General features: G+C 45.1%; 1 protein-coding gene across 4 annotated transcripts in view; it reads right to left on the reverse strand.

The window, feature by feature from the left end:
• Window positions 1–17400, reverse strand: part of LOC110523998 (adhesion G-protein coupled receptor D2) — a 162202-nt gene that overhangs the window by 35368 nt on the left and 109434 nt on the right. For all 4 annotated transcript variants that reach the window (XM_021603244.2, XM_021603243.2, XM_021603246.2 and 1 more), the window contains one exon: window positions 5645–5724. In XM_021603244.2, the coding sequence (XP_021458919.2) occupies window positions 5645–5724 (80 nt within the window). The remainder of the gene's footprint in view (window positions 1–5644; window positions 5725–17400) is intronic.

The raw sequence follows: 17400 nt of genomic DNA on the forward strand, positions 1-17400 counted from the left end.
AAATAAATGGCCAATTAATTCTATGTGAGGTGCACCATATCAAAGCAGGATTTATGTGGTTGTGTGTGCGCACATGCACGCACGCATGCGTTTGTCTGTGCATTTACAGTACATTCAGAAAGTATTCAGATGCCTTCCCTTTTAACAAATGTTGATACGTTACAGCCTTATTCTAAACTGGATTAAATCATGTTTTTTTCTTCAACAATTTACACACACCCCAGAGTGACAAAGCAAAAAATAAGTTAATTAATTAAATTGATTGAACATGATTTGGAAAGGCACACACCTGTCTATATAAGGTCACACAGTTGACAGTACGTCAGAGTGAAAACCAAGCCATGAGGTCAAAATAATTGTCCATAGAGCTCAGAGACAGGATTGTGTCGAGGCACAGATCCAAAATATTTCTGCAGCGTTGAAGGTTGCCAAGAACACAGTGGCCTCCATAATTCTTAAATGGAAGAAGTTTGGACCCACCAAGATTCTTTCTAGAGCTGACAGCCCGGCTAACCTGAGCAATCGGGGGAGAAGGGCCTTGGTCAAGGAGGTGACTAAGAACCTGATGGTCACTTTGACAGAGCTCTAGAGTTCCTCTGTGGAGATGGAAGAATCTTCCAAAAAGACAACCATCTCTGCAGCACTCCACCAATCAGGCCTTTACGGTAGAGTGGCCAGACCGAAGCCACTACTCAGTAAAATGCACATGAAAGCCCGCTTGGAGTTTGCCAAAAGGGACCTAAAGGACTCTCAGACCATGAGAAACAAGATTCTGTGGTCTGATGAAACCAAGATTGAACTATTTGGCCTGAATTCCAAGCGTCACGTCTGGAGGAAAGCTGGCCCCATTCCTACGGTGAAGCTTGGTGGTGGCAGCATCATGCTGTGGGGATGTTTTTCAGTGGAAGGACTGGGAGACTAGTCAGGATCAAGGGAAAGATGAATGGAGCAAAGTACATAAAGATCCTTGATGAAAACCTGCTCCAGAGCACTCAGGACCTCAGACTGGGGCATAGGTTCACTTTCCAACAGGACAACGACCCTAAGCACACAGCCAAGACAAAGCAGGAGTGGCTTTGGGGAAATCTCTGAATGTCCTTGAGTAGCCCAGCCAGAGTCCGGACTTGAACCTGATCGAACATCTCTGGAGAGACCTGAAAATAGCTGTGCAGTGACGCTCCCCATCCAACCTGACAGAGCTTGAGAGAATCTGCAGAGAACAATGGGAAACTCCCCAAATACAGGTGTGCCAAGATTGTAGCGTCATACCCAAAAAGACAACAAAGTACTGAGTAAAGGGTCTAAATGTGATATTTCCGTTTTTTATATTTAATACATTTGCAGAAATATCTAAAAAACTGTTTTTCAGTTGTCATTACGGGGTATTGTGTGTATTTAATACATTTCAGTATTAGGCTGTAATGTAACAAAATGTGGAAAAAGGTCTGAATACTTTTGGAATGCCCTGTATATGAAAGTAACTGCCAAAGTAAAGGAAACACTAGAGTAAACGAGGGTTACAAAGTAGATTGAAAGCAGGTGCTTCTACACAGGTGTAGTTCATGAGTTAATTTAGCAATTATCCTCCCATCATGCTTAGAGAGATGCCCAGTCGCCCATTATTTTATGTACCATACTAGAGTAAATGACTTTGAAAGAGTGGTCTCAAAGGACCATATGGGGGTTTGTGTGTGTTTGTTTGTCTGTGTCTCAGTCACCATATCTCAAACAAGAGATTCAGGAGCAGTGCCTGAGTATCTTCCATCGACAAAATACCAAATTATGGAATTTCCCGTGGAAGAAAGGTATTGCAACCCTCCAATAGAGTTCTAGACACGTGTAGAATCTATGCCAAGGTGCATTGAAGCTGTTCTGGTGGCTCGTGGTGGCCCAACTTTACATTCGTGTTTCCTTTATTGTGGCAGTTACTTTACCCACTCTTGACACTGTAAACTATGAAAACACTCTGGACATTACTGCACAGTGGGATATTTTCACCACAGCTGATCAGAACAAATCCTAGAACAGGATATCCGATTGGATAATTATTCTTGTCAAGGCACCATCTCCACGGGGACAGCCAACCAGGTCTCAGACCCGCCTCTTTTCCAACCAAATAAATTCTTAACCTTGAACCATGAGTGGTGAGAAGCCTCTGGCTCTTGTATACAGGTTGAACTGATTCACACCTCTGGGAAAGGGCCTATTTCCCCATGTAACCTCTGGTGTGAACTTAATTGTGTGTACTTAAGTATTAGGTTTCAGGTCACGCCAGGCCCCACAGAGAAACAGACAAGTTCAAACAGCCATACACACTTCACATGGATCGAGTGGACCACCCAAATGAAAACCAAACCAAACAGAGCAAAGGGGCTAAAGTCAAGCATGATCATATCAGAAATGGGACAGTAACTGTTTCTACGCTGCCCTGGCCATACACACACCTACACTGCACAATCAGCTAGAAATACACACACCACTATCCACAGGACACACACGCAAACACACTGGAGCAAGGGATGAAAGACAGTGATGTGACTACTGACAGTGATGTGACTACTCCCACCACTGTCCACCAGGGGGCCTATAGTACAGGGGTACAGTATGTCTGATGTGGGCTCTGTCATCTTTATTCCTCCCTGTAACTATCACAATCTATATTCAAATCAAACTGCCACTTTTGCCTCATTGTTTGTAGTTTCATTTGTTTGATCTGTTTTCACAACATTACATCAGTGTCTGCTGAAATGGGCACCCGATTCCCTATGCCTTGCATATGGTGCCATTTAGGAGGCAACCAGTGTGCATGAGGCGTCCCACACGGCATGTCCTAGTCCAAGGTTCCCCAACTGGCGGCCAGTGGGTAGTTTTATTTGGCCTCCCAAGTTTTCTGAGCAAAAAAAATCATATATATATATTTTTTTTAATATAGATTTTTTTATGTTGTTGTGAATTTTCATTGTTGGACATAAAAGATTGTAAAAACACAGAGAAATCATCTCCAAGTTATTGGAATTTTGGAAATATGTTCCCGTATTCCCACGCATAATAGAGATATCTGATCGTATACAAACGTAAGAAAGGTTTGAAATGATTGTGTTTTCGTCAAATGTTATATCTGTTTGGGCTTCTTGTGGTCTATTTGCAGTCTACAAATGATTTGTAACTATGTTCCGTCCCCCCGACCATCCACTGAAGAAAAAAATTGGCCTGCGGCTGAATCTACTTGGTGATCCTTGCCCCAGTCAGTCAGAACTTAAAAGGGAAGTTAAAACAACTCGCTTGCTTCAGTACTGAGGACCAAAAGTCAATGTCAGTTCTCTGGGGCCATAAGTATCAAGATTCTCAGAGTAGGAGTGCTGATTTATGATCAGTTATGCCTTTTAGATCACAAGGAATACGATTATATGGACAGAGTGGACCTGATCCTAGATCAGCACTACTACTCTGAGACGCTTGATACATATGTCCCCTGTACTGCTCTGTACATACACTAGTTGGGTCTTAGCTACTCAGCCCCAAGTTATTCACCTTACATTAGGCCTCACACTGACCTCCAGCACAGAGGCTTGCTGTGATGACTGAGGACCTCCGGTAGGATCAGACAACAGCAGAGAGAAGGGAGGGAAAGGGGGAGACAGTAAACAGAGGAAGACAGGTGGAGGGAGAAAGGGGGAGGACACGGGAAACCTACTAGTAGAGTCAGAGACCAGGGGAAAAAGAAGGGGGAGACAGAGAGAGGGAGAGGCAGACATGGGGAGGCCCTGAAATATGGTAAAAGTGGTGGGGATTGAGTAGGGGAGGACAGGCAGGAGGGAAGGAAAGGGAGCGAGAGAACGGGGAGACATTGGGGGAGGTTGAGGGGAATTAGTAGGGGAGGACAGGAGGGAAGGAAAGGGGCCGAGGGGGAGACTAAAACATTACTGGGCTGCCGTGAATACAGTAGCGCTCTATAGTAATCCCCTGGCCTGGAGCTCAAGCTGTTTTGTCTTGGGTTCACAGGTCAAATGCCACAGCCTGACCTCCAGTGTTTAGCCTGTTAGAAAGCCCAAAAGGCCCAGAGGAGGGAGTGACAGATCTAACAGTGGTGTGTATGTACCGTGCATTCGGAAAGTGTACAGACCCCTGGACTTTTTCCACATTTTGTTACATTACAGCCTTATTCTAAAATGGGTTCATTTGTTTTCTTATCCATCTACACACAATACCCCATAATGACAAACAAAAACAGGCTTGTAGAAAATGTAGCAACTTTCACACGCACAAAAAAATGACTGAAATATCATATTTACATAAGTATTCAGGTATTTTATCCAGTACTTCATATTTTTTCAGTACATTGCACCTTTGGCAGCGATTACAGCCTCGAGTGTTCTTTGGTATGACACTACTTCTGTGCAGATCCTCTCAAGCTCTGTCAAGTTGGACGGGGAGCGTCGCTGCACAGCTATTTTCAGGTCTCTCCAGAGATGTTCGATCGGGTTCAAGTCCGGGCACTATTGGTTAGAGCCTGCAAGTAAGCATTTCACTGTAAGGTCGTCTACACCTGATGTTTTCGGCGCACGTGACAAATAAACGTTGATTTGATTTGGCTGGGCCACTCAAGGACATTCAGAGACTTCCCCGAAGCCACTCCTGCGTTGCCTAGGCTGTGTGCTTAGGGTTGTTGTCCTGTCTGAAGGTGAACCTATGCCCCAGTCTGAGGTCCTGAACGCTCTGGAGCAGGTTTTCATCAATGATCTCTCTGCACTTTGTTCCGTTCATCTTTCCCTCGATCCTGACTAGTTTCCCAGTCCCTGAAAAACATCCCCACAGCATGATGCTGCCACCAACATGCTTCATCGTAGGGATGGTACCATGTTTCCTCCAGACATGATGCTTGACATTCAGGCCAAATAGAAAATGGGTTTCTGTCTGGCCGCTCTACCATAAAGACCTGATTAGTGGAGTGCTACAGAGATGTTGTCCTTCTGAAAGGTTCCCATCTCCACAGAGGAACTCTGGAGCTCTGTCAGAGTGACCATCGGGTTCTTGGTCACCTCGCTGACCAAGGCCCTTCTCCCCCGATTGCTCAGTTTGGCCGGGCGGCCAGCTCTAGGAAGAGTCTTGGTGGTTCCAATCCTACTCCATTTAAGAATTATGAAAGCCACTATGTTCTTTAGGACCTTCAATGCTGTGCCTCGACACAATCCTGTCTCAGAGTTCTATAGACAATTCCTTCTCATGACTTGTTTTTGCTCTGACATGCACTGTCAACTGTGGGACCTTATAGACAGACCTTATACCTTTCCAAATCATGTCCAATCAATGGAATTTACCACAGGTGGACTCCAATCATGTTGTAGAATCATCTCAAGGATGATCAATGGAAACAGGATGCACCGGAGCTCAATTCCGAGTCTCATAGCAAAGGGTCTGAATTGTTATGTAAATACATTTTTTTTGTTTTTTTTAACAAACATGTCTATAAACCTGTTTTTGCTTTGCCATTATGGGGTATTGTGTGTAGATTGATGAGTGAAACAGATATTTTTATACATTTTAGAATAAGGCTGTAACGTAACAAAATGTGGAAAAAGTGAAGGGGTCTGAATAATTTCCGAATGCACTAAATGTGTATGTGTGTACGTGTATGTGTTATTACTATTCTGGGGATCAAGGCACCTGTAGCATGACTGTGGGAATCCTTTAGGCTCTTTGGGACACAAGGAATGGACAGCTGACCTGAAGGAAACACACACACACACACACACACACACACACACACACACACACACACACACACACACACACACACACCACTGTCAGTTTGTCTGGTACACCTGTGTGTACAGGTGTGTTATCTAATATATTGGAATATTACAATTAACACAGTGATTTGATAAGTGAAAAGATAAGATCAAATAAAAATTATAAAAAATGTGGCCGCTCCCAATAATTGTTCTTTCAGTCTACGCCAGGGGTAGGCAACCCTGTTCCTGGAGTGCCGCAGGTACTGCACGATTTTGTTCCAACTAGGCACCACACCTGATTCAGTGATTGCCTGAATCGAATACACCTGGTCTCCCAGGTTAGTTCAACCAAAAACATGAAGTGCCTGCGGCGCTCGAGGACCCGTGTTGCCTACCCCTGTTCTACGCTGAAAAAAAGTAATAGAACAGTAAATAAGTAATGAAGACATCCCAATTTGTTTTATACTATAAACCGTTTCTAAATTAACACAATTTCATTAATTTGTCTCGACATAGATCATTTCAATGATAACACTGTGATTGTCATTTTCACATCCTTGTTATTTAACAATATTGTAATACAACAAAAATGTTGCCCGTTAAAACAGAAATGCATTTGGACAGTTACCGTGTTCACTTTTCATTGATCAAGAAATAGCTTTAAATCAAATCAAATCAAATGTTATTTGTCGCATGCGCCAAATACAATTATTGTAGACTTTACCATTAAACGCTTACTCCAACAATGCAGTTAAAAAGTGAGAAAATGTATGAATAGATACAAAATAAAATGACGAGGCGATATACAGGAGTACTGAGTCAGTGTACTGGGGTACGAGGTAGTTGGGTGATTGATTGAGGTAAATTGAATGTTGAATTTAAAGTACATCGAGGGTTAAATTATTAGGGCCCTATAAAATCTGTTTAGTTTTATCCCCTCCAAATTCCATTTGTTTTTTTCAGGTTTTAGTTTTTCAAACAACAACAAAAAAATAGAGAGAAAAACAACCACATTTGATTTTGTCCACAATAATACTTTAAACCACATCAGGAGACCACTTTTGAGGTTCTGGGATCATTTTTAAAATTTGGGGGGCTGTAATCACCCCAGCCAGATACTATTGTTTGATTTGCAATGTTTCTGTAGCGCTCATGTGATTGCAGAGTGGACACTGGATTGATGCAAATAATCATAATATCATTTTGGAAAAACCTTTCCATCTCCCAGAAGACGGTTGTCATTACACTAGCATCATCGTTAATGGCTACACAGAGGTAGACAAACGCGCACTCACTATTCAGGAAGTTGAAGGGAAATACGAATCACTGATACATAATGTTCAGGAGTTGTGAAAATCTTGAGCAATTTAATCTAACCAGTTCAATGCATTTAGTACTTTACCTACTAAGTTCAATACATTTTGGAATATTGTTGAATTCTGTTTTAATGTCTGGATTCTGTGATTCTATACGCGTTCATGGCAACGCAGATTTTATAGGGAAATGTCCCAACATGTGGTTGGGACATTTCATTCCAAGATTGAATTAAATTACCAACAGGAAAGTGTATTTATAAGGAAATGATCACTGTTGACCACAATGGTCACCTCAGATAAGGATCTTGTCTGAATGGCCTGGGGTGGTCTAGTGGTCTAAGCCGCTGCCTCTGAAACACCACAACAGGGTTCGATTCCGGCTCACTTCTATTTCAGCACACACTCTCTTATCTATACTATTTGGACTGCCAATGACCTCAACTGAAGCGACACAAAGTAACAACTTCTCTTCAATTCAGTTTGCACATTATTATTCATCCCTGGATATTTTGGTTCATGTGCTTCCATAAAAACTATTTTTGAAGCAATTTGGAGCCACACACACACACAATTGTGGAATGTCATACTTGTATAATACTCCTGTACTTTTCACTGTAATGCCATGGGAACCGTAGCATGCTAAATCAACAGGCATAGTTTCACCACGAGGGAGGCCTCTGCGGTCCCACATCTCTGTTCACACCGCTTTACAAACATACTAAACATGGAACCACTTGGACTGTTTGGGGAAGAAAATATGTGTGAAGTAGAGGCTTTTCTAATAAGGAGATTCTTTCCTATTTAAAAATATTTGCAAAAATTGCCAAAAGGTAATATATTTTACAGGATATACGGTACAGATAATCCTAAGTGAACAGCACATCTGAAATTGTGGAAAATAATTGTCAACCACAATAATCTGTGAATTACAGAATGCAGGGAATCGAATGTATTAACAGACATATCCAAGCAAAAATAAGATACAATATACATGATACACAACTCAGGACCAGTAGTTTTAGACTATGCTTTTGTCAGTGTTTTTTTAATCATGTACTCAAAAGTTTTCATAGATAGCTTATTCCAGTGTGTTTTGTGTAAACTGAGATGTCAAAAGGTTGTCTGCAACTAATAATGTTTTATCTCGGACTCAAATGTCTGACTGATCAATTCTAAACTGACCAATCAGAATGGAACAAACCAAACACAAGGGATGACCCAATGGCGGTCATTGGAGCCAATCAGAGCATGGACAGCTGAAACAGTAATGCACACACATACTTCCGGCGCCGACAGAGATGGCCGCCTCGCTTCGCGTTCCTAGGAAACTATGCAGTTTTTAGTTTTTTTACGTGTTATTTCTTACATTAGTACCCCAGCTCATCTTAGGTTTCATTACATACAGTCGAGAAGAACTACTGAATATAAGATCAGCATCAACTCACCATCAGTACTACCAAGAATATGTTTTTCGCGACGCGGATCCTGTGTTCTGCCTTACAAACAGGACAACTGAGTGGATTCCATGCAGCGACCCAAAAAAAAAACAACTCCGAAAAAGAGGGAAACGAGGCGGTCTTCTGGTCAGACTCCGGAGACGGGCACATCGTGCACCACTCCCTAGCATTCTTCTTGCCAATGTCCAGTCTCTTGACAACAAGGTTGATGAAATCCGAGCAAGGGTAGCATTCCAGAGGGACATCAGAGACTGTAACGTTCTTTGCTTCACGGAAACGTGGCTCACTGGAGAGACTCTATCCGAAGCGGTGCAGCCAACGGGTTTCTCCACACATCGCGCAGACAGAAACAAACAACTTTCTGGTAAGAAGAGGGGCGGCGGCGTATGCCTTATGACTAACGTGACATGGTGTGATGAAAGAAACATACAGGAACTCAAATCCTTCTGTTCACCTGATTTAGAATTCCTCACAATCAAATGTAGACCGCATTATCTACCAAGAGAATTCTCTTCGATTATAATCACAGCCGTATACATCCCCCCCCAAGCAGACACATCGATGGCTCTGAACGAACTTTATTTAACTCTTTGCAAACTGGAAACCATTCATCCGGAGGCTGCATTCATTGTAGCTGGGGATTTTAACAAGGCTAATCTGAAAACAAGACTCCCTAAATTTTATCAGCATATCGATTGCGCAACCAGGGGTGGAAAGACCTTGGATCATTGTTACTCTAACTTCCGCGACGCATATAAGGCCCTGCCCCGCCCCCCTTTCGGAAAAGCTGACCACGACTCCATTTTGTTGATCCCTGCCTACAGACAGAAACTAAAACAAGAGGCTCCCACGCTGAGGTCTGTCCAACGCTGGTCCGACCAAGCTGACTCCACACTCCAAGACTGCTTCCACCACGTGGACTGGGACATGTTTCGTATTGCGTCAGACAACAACATTGACGAATACGCTGATTCGGTGTGTGAGTTCATTAGAACGTGCGTTGAAGATGTCGTTCCCATAGCAACGATTAAAACATTCCCTAACCAGAAACCGTGGATTGATGGCAGCATTCGCATGAAACTGAAAGCGCGAACCACTGCTTTTAATCAGGGGAAGGTGTCTGGTAACATGACCGAATACAAACAGTGCAGCTATTCCCCCCGCAAGGCTATCAAACAAGCTAAGCGTCAGTACAGAGACAAAGTAGAATCTCAATTCAACGGCTCAGACACAAGAGGCATGTGGCAGGGTCTACAGTCAATCACGGACTACAGGAAGAAATCCAGCCCAGTCACGGACCAGGATGTCCTGCTCCCAGGCAGACTAAACAACTTTTTTGCCCGCTTTGAGGACAATACAGTGCCACTGACACGGCCGGCAACGAAAACATGCGGTCTCTCCTTCACTGCAGCCGAGGTGAGTAAGACATTTAAACGTGTTAACCCTCGCAAGGCTGCAGGCCCAGACGGCATCCCCAGCCGCGCCCTCAGAGCATGCGCAGACCAGCTGGCCGGTGTGTTTACGGACATATTCAATCAATCCCTATACCAGTCTGCTGTTCCCACATGCTTCAAGAGGGCCACCATTGTTCCTGTTCCCAAGAAAGCTAAGGTAACTGAGCTAAACGACTACCGCCCCGTAGCACTCACTTCCGTCATCATGAAGTGCTTTGAGAGACTAGTCAAGGACCATATCACCTCCACCCTACCTGACACCCTAGACCCACTCCAATTTGCTTACCGCCCAAATAGGTCCACAGACGATGCAATCTCAACCACACTGCACACCGCCCTAACCCATCTGGACAAGAGGAATACCTATGTGAGAATGCTGTTCATTGACTACAGCTCGGCATTCAACACCATAGTACCCTCCAAGCTCGTCATCAAGCTCGAGACCCTGGGTCTCGACCCCGCCCTGTGCAACTGGGTACTGGACTTCCTGACGGGCCGCCCCCAGGTGGTGAGGGTAGGCAACAACATCTCCTCCCCGCTGATCCTCAACACTGGGGCCCCACAAGGGTGCGTTCTGAGCCCTCTCCTGTACTCCCTGTTCACCCACGACTGCGTGGCCACGCACGCCTCCAACTCAATCATCAAGTTTGCGGACGACACAACAGTGGTAGGCTTGATTACCAACAACGACGAGACGGCCTACAGGGAGGAGGTGAGGGCCCTCGGAGTGTGGTGTCAGGAAAATAACCTCACACTCAACGTCAACAAAACTAAGGAGATGATTGTGGACTTCAGGAAACAGCAGAGGGAACACCCCCCTATCCACATCGATGGAACAGTAGTGGAGAGGGTAGCAAGTTTTAAGTTCCTCGGCATACACATCACAGACAAACTGAATTGGTCCACTCACACAGACAGCATTGTGAAGAAGGCGCAGCAGCGCCTCTTCAACCTCAGGAGGCTGAAGAAATTTGGCTTGTCACCAAAAGCACTCACAAACTTCTACAGATGCACAATCGAGAGCATCCTGGCGGGCTGTATCACCGCCTGGTACGGCAACTGCTCCGCCCTCAACCGTAAGGCTCTCCAGAGGGTGGTGAGGTCTGCACAACGCATCACCGGGGGCAAACTACCTGCCCTCCAGGACACCTACACCACCCGATGTCACAGGAAGGCCATAAAGATCATCAAGGACATCAACCACCCGAGCCACTGCCTGTTCACCCCGCTATCATCCAGAAGGCGAGGTCAGTACAGGTGCATCAAAGCTGGGACCGAGAGACTGAAAAACAGCTTCTATCTCAAGGCCATCAGACTGTTAAACAGCCACCACTAACATTGAGTGGCTGCTGCCAACACACTGACACTGACTCAACTCCAGCCACTTTAATAATGGGAATTGATGGGAAATGATGTAAATATATCACTAGCCACTTTAAACAATGCTACCTTATATAATGTTACTTACCCTACATTATTCATCTCATATGCATACGTATATACTGTACTCTATATCATCGACTGTATCCTTATGTAATACATGTATCACTAGCCACTTTAAACTATGCCACTTTGTTTACATACTCATCTCATTTGTACATACTGTACTCGATACCATCTACTGTATCTTGCCTATGCTGCTCTGTACCATCACTCATTCATATATCCTTATGTACATATTCTTTATCCCCTTACACTGTGTACAAGACAGTAGTTTTGGAATTGTTAGTTAGATTACTTGTTGGTTATTACTGCATTGTCGGAACTAGAAGCACAAGCATTTCGCTACACTCGCATTAACATCTGCTAACCATGTGTATGTGACAAATAAAATTTGATTTGATTGATTTGATTTGAGTGTACAAAACATGACATAGACTAACCAGGTGAATCCAGGAGAAAGCTATGATCCCCGACTCTGTTACAGAAGAGTGTAAATGCTTTTTTTTTATAGGCTGGATCATGTTGTTGACTTGTATTGTTGTATGTTTTAATTATGTAATGTAATGATTGTTGCTGCCTTCTAGGCCAGGTCTCCCTTGAAAACGAGACTCTGGGTCTCAATGGGTTTTCCTGGTTAAATAAATTATTGATGTCACCTGTACAATCCACTTCAATCAGTGTAGATGAGGGGGAGGAGACAGGTTAAAGAAGGATTTTTAAGCCTTTAGTCATGGATTGTGTATGTGTGCCATTCAGAGGGTGATTGGGCAAGACAAAATATTTAAGCGCCTTCAAAGTAGTATGGTATTAGGTGCCAAGCGCACCAGTTTGAGTGTTTCAAGAACTGCAACGCTGCTGGGTTTTTCATGCTCAACAGTTTCCAGTGTGCATCAACAATGGTCCACCACCCTGGTGGGTTTTTCACGCTCAACAGTTTCCCATGTGTATCAACAATGCTCCACCACCCAAAGGACATCCAGACAACTTTTATTTATTTTATTTTATTTATCCGTTATTTTACCAGGTAAGTTGACTGAGAACACGTTCTCATTTGCAGCAACGACCTGGGGAATAGTTACAGGGGAGAGGAGGGGGATGAATGAGCCAATTGTAAACTGGGGATTATTAGGTGACCGTGATGGTTTGAGGGTCAGATTGGGAATTTAGCCAGGACACCGGGGTTAACACCCCTACTCTTACGATAAGTGCCATGGGATCTTTAATGACCTCAGAGAGTCAGGACACCCGTTTAACGTCCCATCTGAGAGACGGCACCCTACACAGGGCAGTGTCCCCAATCACTGCCCTGGGGCATTGGGATATTTTTTAGACCAGTGGAAAGAGTGCCTCCTACTGGCCCTCCAACACCACTTCCAGCAGCATCTGGTCTCCCATCCGAGGACTGACCAGAACCAACCCTGCTTAGCTTCAGAAGCAAGCCAGCAGTGGTACGCAGGGTGGTATGCTTGAAACAACTGTGGGATGCATTGGATTCCACATGTGCCAGCATCCCTGTGGAACACTTTCGACACATTGTAGAGTCCATGCCCTGACGAATTAAGACTGTTCTGAGGGCAGAAAGGGGTGCAACTCCATATTAGGAAGGTGTTCCCAATATCAGGATACTATAATATGCCATGCCTAATAATGTAACGGTCTTCTTCCTCCTCTGACGAGGAGTAAGTAGGAAGGATCGGAGGTGGTACGTGTTCATGATTCTTTTAATAGAACACTGAAAAATACAAACTAACAACGTGAAATAACAAAAACCAAAACAGTTCCGTGTGGAACACACAGACACAGAAAATAATCACCCACAACTCAAGGGTGAAAACAGGCTGCCTAAGTATGGTTCTCAATCAGGGACAACGATTGACAGCTGCCTCTGACTTGAGAACCATACCAGGCCAAACACAGAAATACCAAAGCATAGAAAAAGAACATAGACCACCCACCCAACTCACGCCCTGACCAACTAAAACAAAGACATAACAGAATAACTAAGGTCAGAACGTGACAATACCCCCTCTCAAAGGTGCGGACTCCGGCCGCAAAAACTGAACCTATAGGGGAGGGTCTGGGTGGGCGTCTGTCCGCGGTGGTGGCTCTGGCGCGGGACGTGGACCCCACTCCACCATAGTCTTTGCCCGCCTCTTTACCCGCCTCCGTGGCGACCCTCGCCGCCAACCTCGGACTGGGGACCCTAGCAACGGGTCCCGAATGGATGGGAGATTCCGGCAGCACCGGAGGGAAGGGCGATTCTGGCAGCACCGGAGTAACCGGCGGCTCTGGCGGGAGACTCTGGCAGCTCAGGACAGGCGGGAGACTCTGGCAGCTCAGGACAGGCGGGAGACTCTGGCAACTCAGGACAGGCGGGAGACTCTGGCAACTCAGGACAGGCGGGAGACTCTGGCAGCGCTGAGCAGTCGGGAGCACCTGTAGGGAGGAGACGGAGAGACAGCCTGGTCCTCGGAGGCACAGGATAGACCGGGCCGTGGTGGCGCACTGGAGGTCTCGAACTAAGGGCCTGCATAACCCGTCCTGGCTGGTGACTTTAACCCGGCACGTGCGGGGCGCAGGCACAGGATGCACTGGGCTGTGCAGACACACGGGAGACACAATGTGCAGAGCCGACGCAGGATATCCTGGCCCGAGGAGACGCACTGGAGGTCTGGAGAGCAGGGCTGGCACCATCCGCCCTGGCTGGATCCTCACCCTAGCCCGGCAGATGCGGGGAGCTGGGATGTAGCGCACGGGTTCTTAGTACTGTGGACACTGCGCGCTCCACCGCATAACACAGTGCCTGACCAGTATGACACCCGCCACGGTAAGCACATCTTGGAGAGCTGTAGCGCGGAGCTGGCACAGGACGTGCAGGGCTAGGGAGGCGCACAGGAGGCCTGGTGCGTGGGGCTGGCACAGTCTTCACCAGACGGCTAGCACACACCTCAGGAGTATGGAGAGCTGATTCAGGTGACATCAAATCCCAGACACGCTCCGTCGGGCGGATGTCGTGCCTCATGCACCAACACAGCAACTCCCTCATTACTCTCTCCTCCAATCTCCCCATTAACTCCTTCACTGTCTCTGCTTCGCTTCCGTCGCTCACCTCCAATTTCGCCCTGACCAGCTCTGGTTCCATTCTTGGCTCCTTACGATAAACAAGGGGAGTTGGCTCAGGTCTGACTCCTGACTCTGCCAAACTCCTCGTGTGCCCCCCAATACATTTTTGGGGCTGTCTCCGTGCCAACTCCTCGTAGTGTTTCCGCTCAGCCTTAGCTGCCTCCAGGTCCTCCTGTGGACGACGACTCTCCAGCCTGTGCCCAGGGTCCCTTGCCTTCCAGTATCTCCTCCCATGTCCATTTCTCCAGATAGCTCTGCTGCTCCTCACCACGCTGCTTGGTCCTTTGGTGGTGGGTGGTTAAGTATGGTTCTCAATCAGGGACAACGATTGACAGCTGCCTCTGATTTGAGAACCATACCAGGCCAAAGACAGAAATACCAAATCATAGAAAAAGAACATACCCCGCCCACCCAACCCCTGCCCTGACCAATTAAAACAAAGACATAACAAAAGAACTAAGGTCAGAACGTGACAAATAAACTATGTAATGGTACAAAGTAATCATTCATTATTTCTTAAATTAAACATACACACACACACACACACGAGGCTGTCAACTCTGAATGACTAATTATGCTCTTGTACAGTGCCTTGCGAAAGTATTCGGCCCCCTTGAACTTTGCGACCTTTTGCCACATTTCAGGCTTCAAACATAAAGATATAAAACTGTATTTGTTTGTGAAGAATCAACAACAAGTGGGACACAATCATGAAGTGGAACGACATTTATTGGATATTTCAAACTTTTTTAACAAATCAAAAACTGAAAAATTGGGCGTGCAAAATTATTCAGCCCCCTTAAGTTAATACTTTGTAGCGCCACCTTTTGCTGCGATTACAGCTGTAAGTCGCTTGGGGTATGTCTCTATCAGTTTTGCACATCGAGAGACTGATATTTTTTCCCATTCCTCCTTGCAAAACAGCTCGAGCTCAGTGAGGTTGGATGGAGAGCATTTGTGAACAGCAGTTTTCAGTTCTTTCCACAGATTCTCGATTGGATTCAGGTCTGGACTTTGACTTGGCCATTCTAACACCTGGATATGTTTATTTTTGAACCATTCCATTGTAGATTTTGCTTTATGTTTTGGATCATTGTCTTGTTGGAAGACAAATCTCCGTCCCAGTCTCAGGTCTTTTGCAGACTCCATCAGGTTTTCTTCCAGAATGGTCCTGTATTTGGCTCCATCCATCTTCCCATCAATTTTAACCATCTTCCCTGTCCCTGCTGAAGAAAAGCAGGCCCAAACCATGATGCTGCCACCGCCATGTTTGACAGTTGGGATGGTGTGTTCAGGGTGATGAGCTGTGTTGCTTTTACGCCAAACATAAGGTTTTGCATTGTTGCCAAAAAGTTCAATTTTGGTTTCATCTGACCAGAGCACCTTCTTCCACATGTTTGGTGTGTCTCCCAGGTGGCTTGTGGCAAACTTTAAACAACACTTTTTATGAATATCTTTAAGAAATGGCTTTCTTCTTGCCACTCTTCCATAAAGGCCAGATTTGTGAAATATACGACTGATTGTTGTCCTATGGACAGAGTCTCCCACCTCAGCTGTAGATCTCTGCAGTTCATCCAGAGTGATCATGGGCCTCTTGGCTGCATCTCTGATCAGTCTTCTCCTTGTATGAGCTGAAAGTTTAGAGGGACGGCCAGGTCTTGGTAGATTTGCAGTGGTCTGATACTCCTTCCATTTCAATATTATCGCTTGCACAGTGCTCCTTGGGATGTTTAAAGCTTGGGAAATCTTTTTGTATCCAAATCCGGCTTTAAACTTCTTCACAACAGTATCTCGGACCTGCCTGATGTGTTCCTTGTTCTTCATGATGCTCTCTGCGCTTTTAACGGACCTCTGAGACTATCACAGTGCAGGTGCATTTATACGGAGACTTGATTACACACAGGTGGATTGTATTTATCATCATTAGTCATTTAGGTCAACATTGGATCATTCAGAGATCCTCACTGAACTTCTGGAGAGAGTTTACTGCACTGAATGTAAAGGGGCTGAATAATTTTGCACGCCCAATTTTTCAGTTTTTGATTTGTTAAAAAAGTTTGAAATATCCAATAAATGTCGTTCCACTTCATGATTGTGTCCCACTTGTTGTTGATTCTTCACAAAAAAATACAGTTTTATATCTTTATGTTTGAAGCCTGAAATGTGGCAAAAGGTCGCAAAGTTCAAGGGGGCCGAATACTTTCGCAAGGCACTGTAATTATGGAGAAAATTCAGAAGCCCAAATGAGCCCAAAGTCCATCATCACATATAATTGGATGCTGTCTTAAGCCACCCAAAAAAAGCCTTTGAATAGGAATATTATAACTGCAACTGAGACTGCATCTGATACAGTAAATGTAACACGTTATTCTTGCAAAGTAATCACACTTCCACACACACCTACACACCCATGGCCTGTCAACTCCTCTCCTCTCTCATAGTTGTCATGGTCTCAAAGTGGCCCTGTGTCAGTAACAGGAGGTGGGCTGGCTTCCACCAGAATTAATTTAGCGTGTTGCGCTCAAATCGCTCCCCATCAGAAATATCTTAATCTGTCTCTGTCTCATCTACATGGAGAAAGTGTGAGGGGGGTGAAGTCCACATGAGAAAGGTCAGTGCATTTAAGGGGTTCATCATTCTAAGGTGTCAGACCTCTTTAGAGGGGAGGATGGGATGAAGAAGGGGGGATAGGGAAGGGGGATATTCTCTCTTACCCTTCGCTTGGGGGGGTTTGATCAGTCAGTACTTAAAGAGAGTTTAGCTGGTGTCCAACAACAACCATAGTATTCAGTGAGAATGTTTCACTATGTTGTGTCTTTTGTTTAATCTTAATTGTGGTACAGCTCCTACACACACAAGCACACACACACTGCAC

The sequence above is a fragment of the Oncorhynchus mykiss genome, chromosome 5, assembly GCF_013265735.2.
Source record: "Oncorhynchus mykiss isolate Arlee chromosome 5, USDA_OmykA_1.1, whole genome shotgun sequence".
Lineage (NCBI taxonomy): Eukaryota > Metazoa > Chordata > Actinopteri > Salmoniformes > Salmonidae > Oncorhynchus > Oncorhynchus mykiss.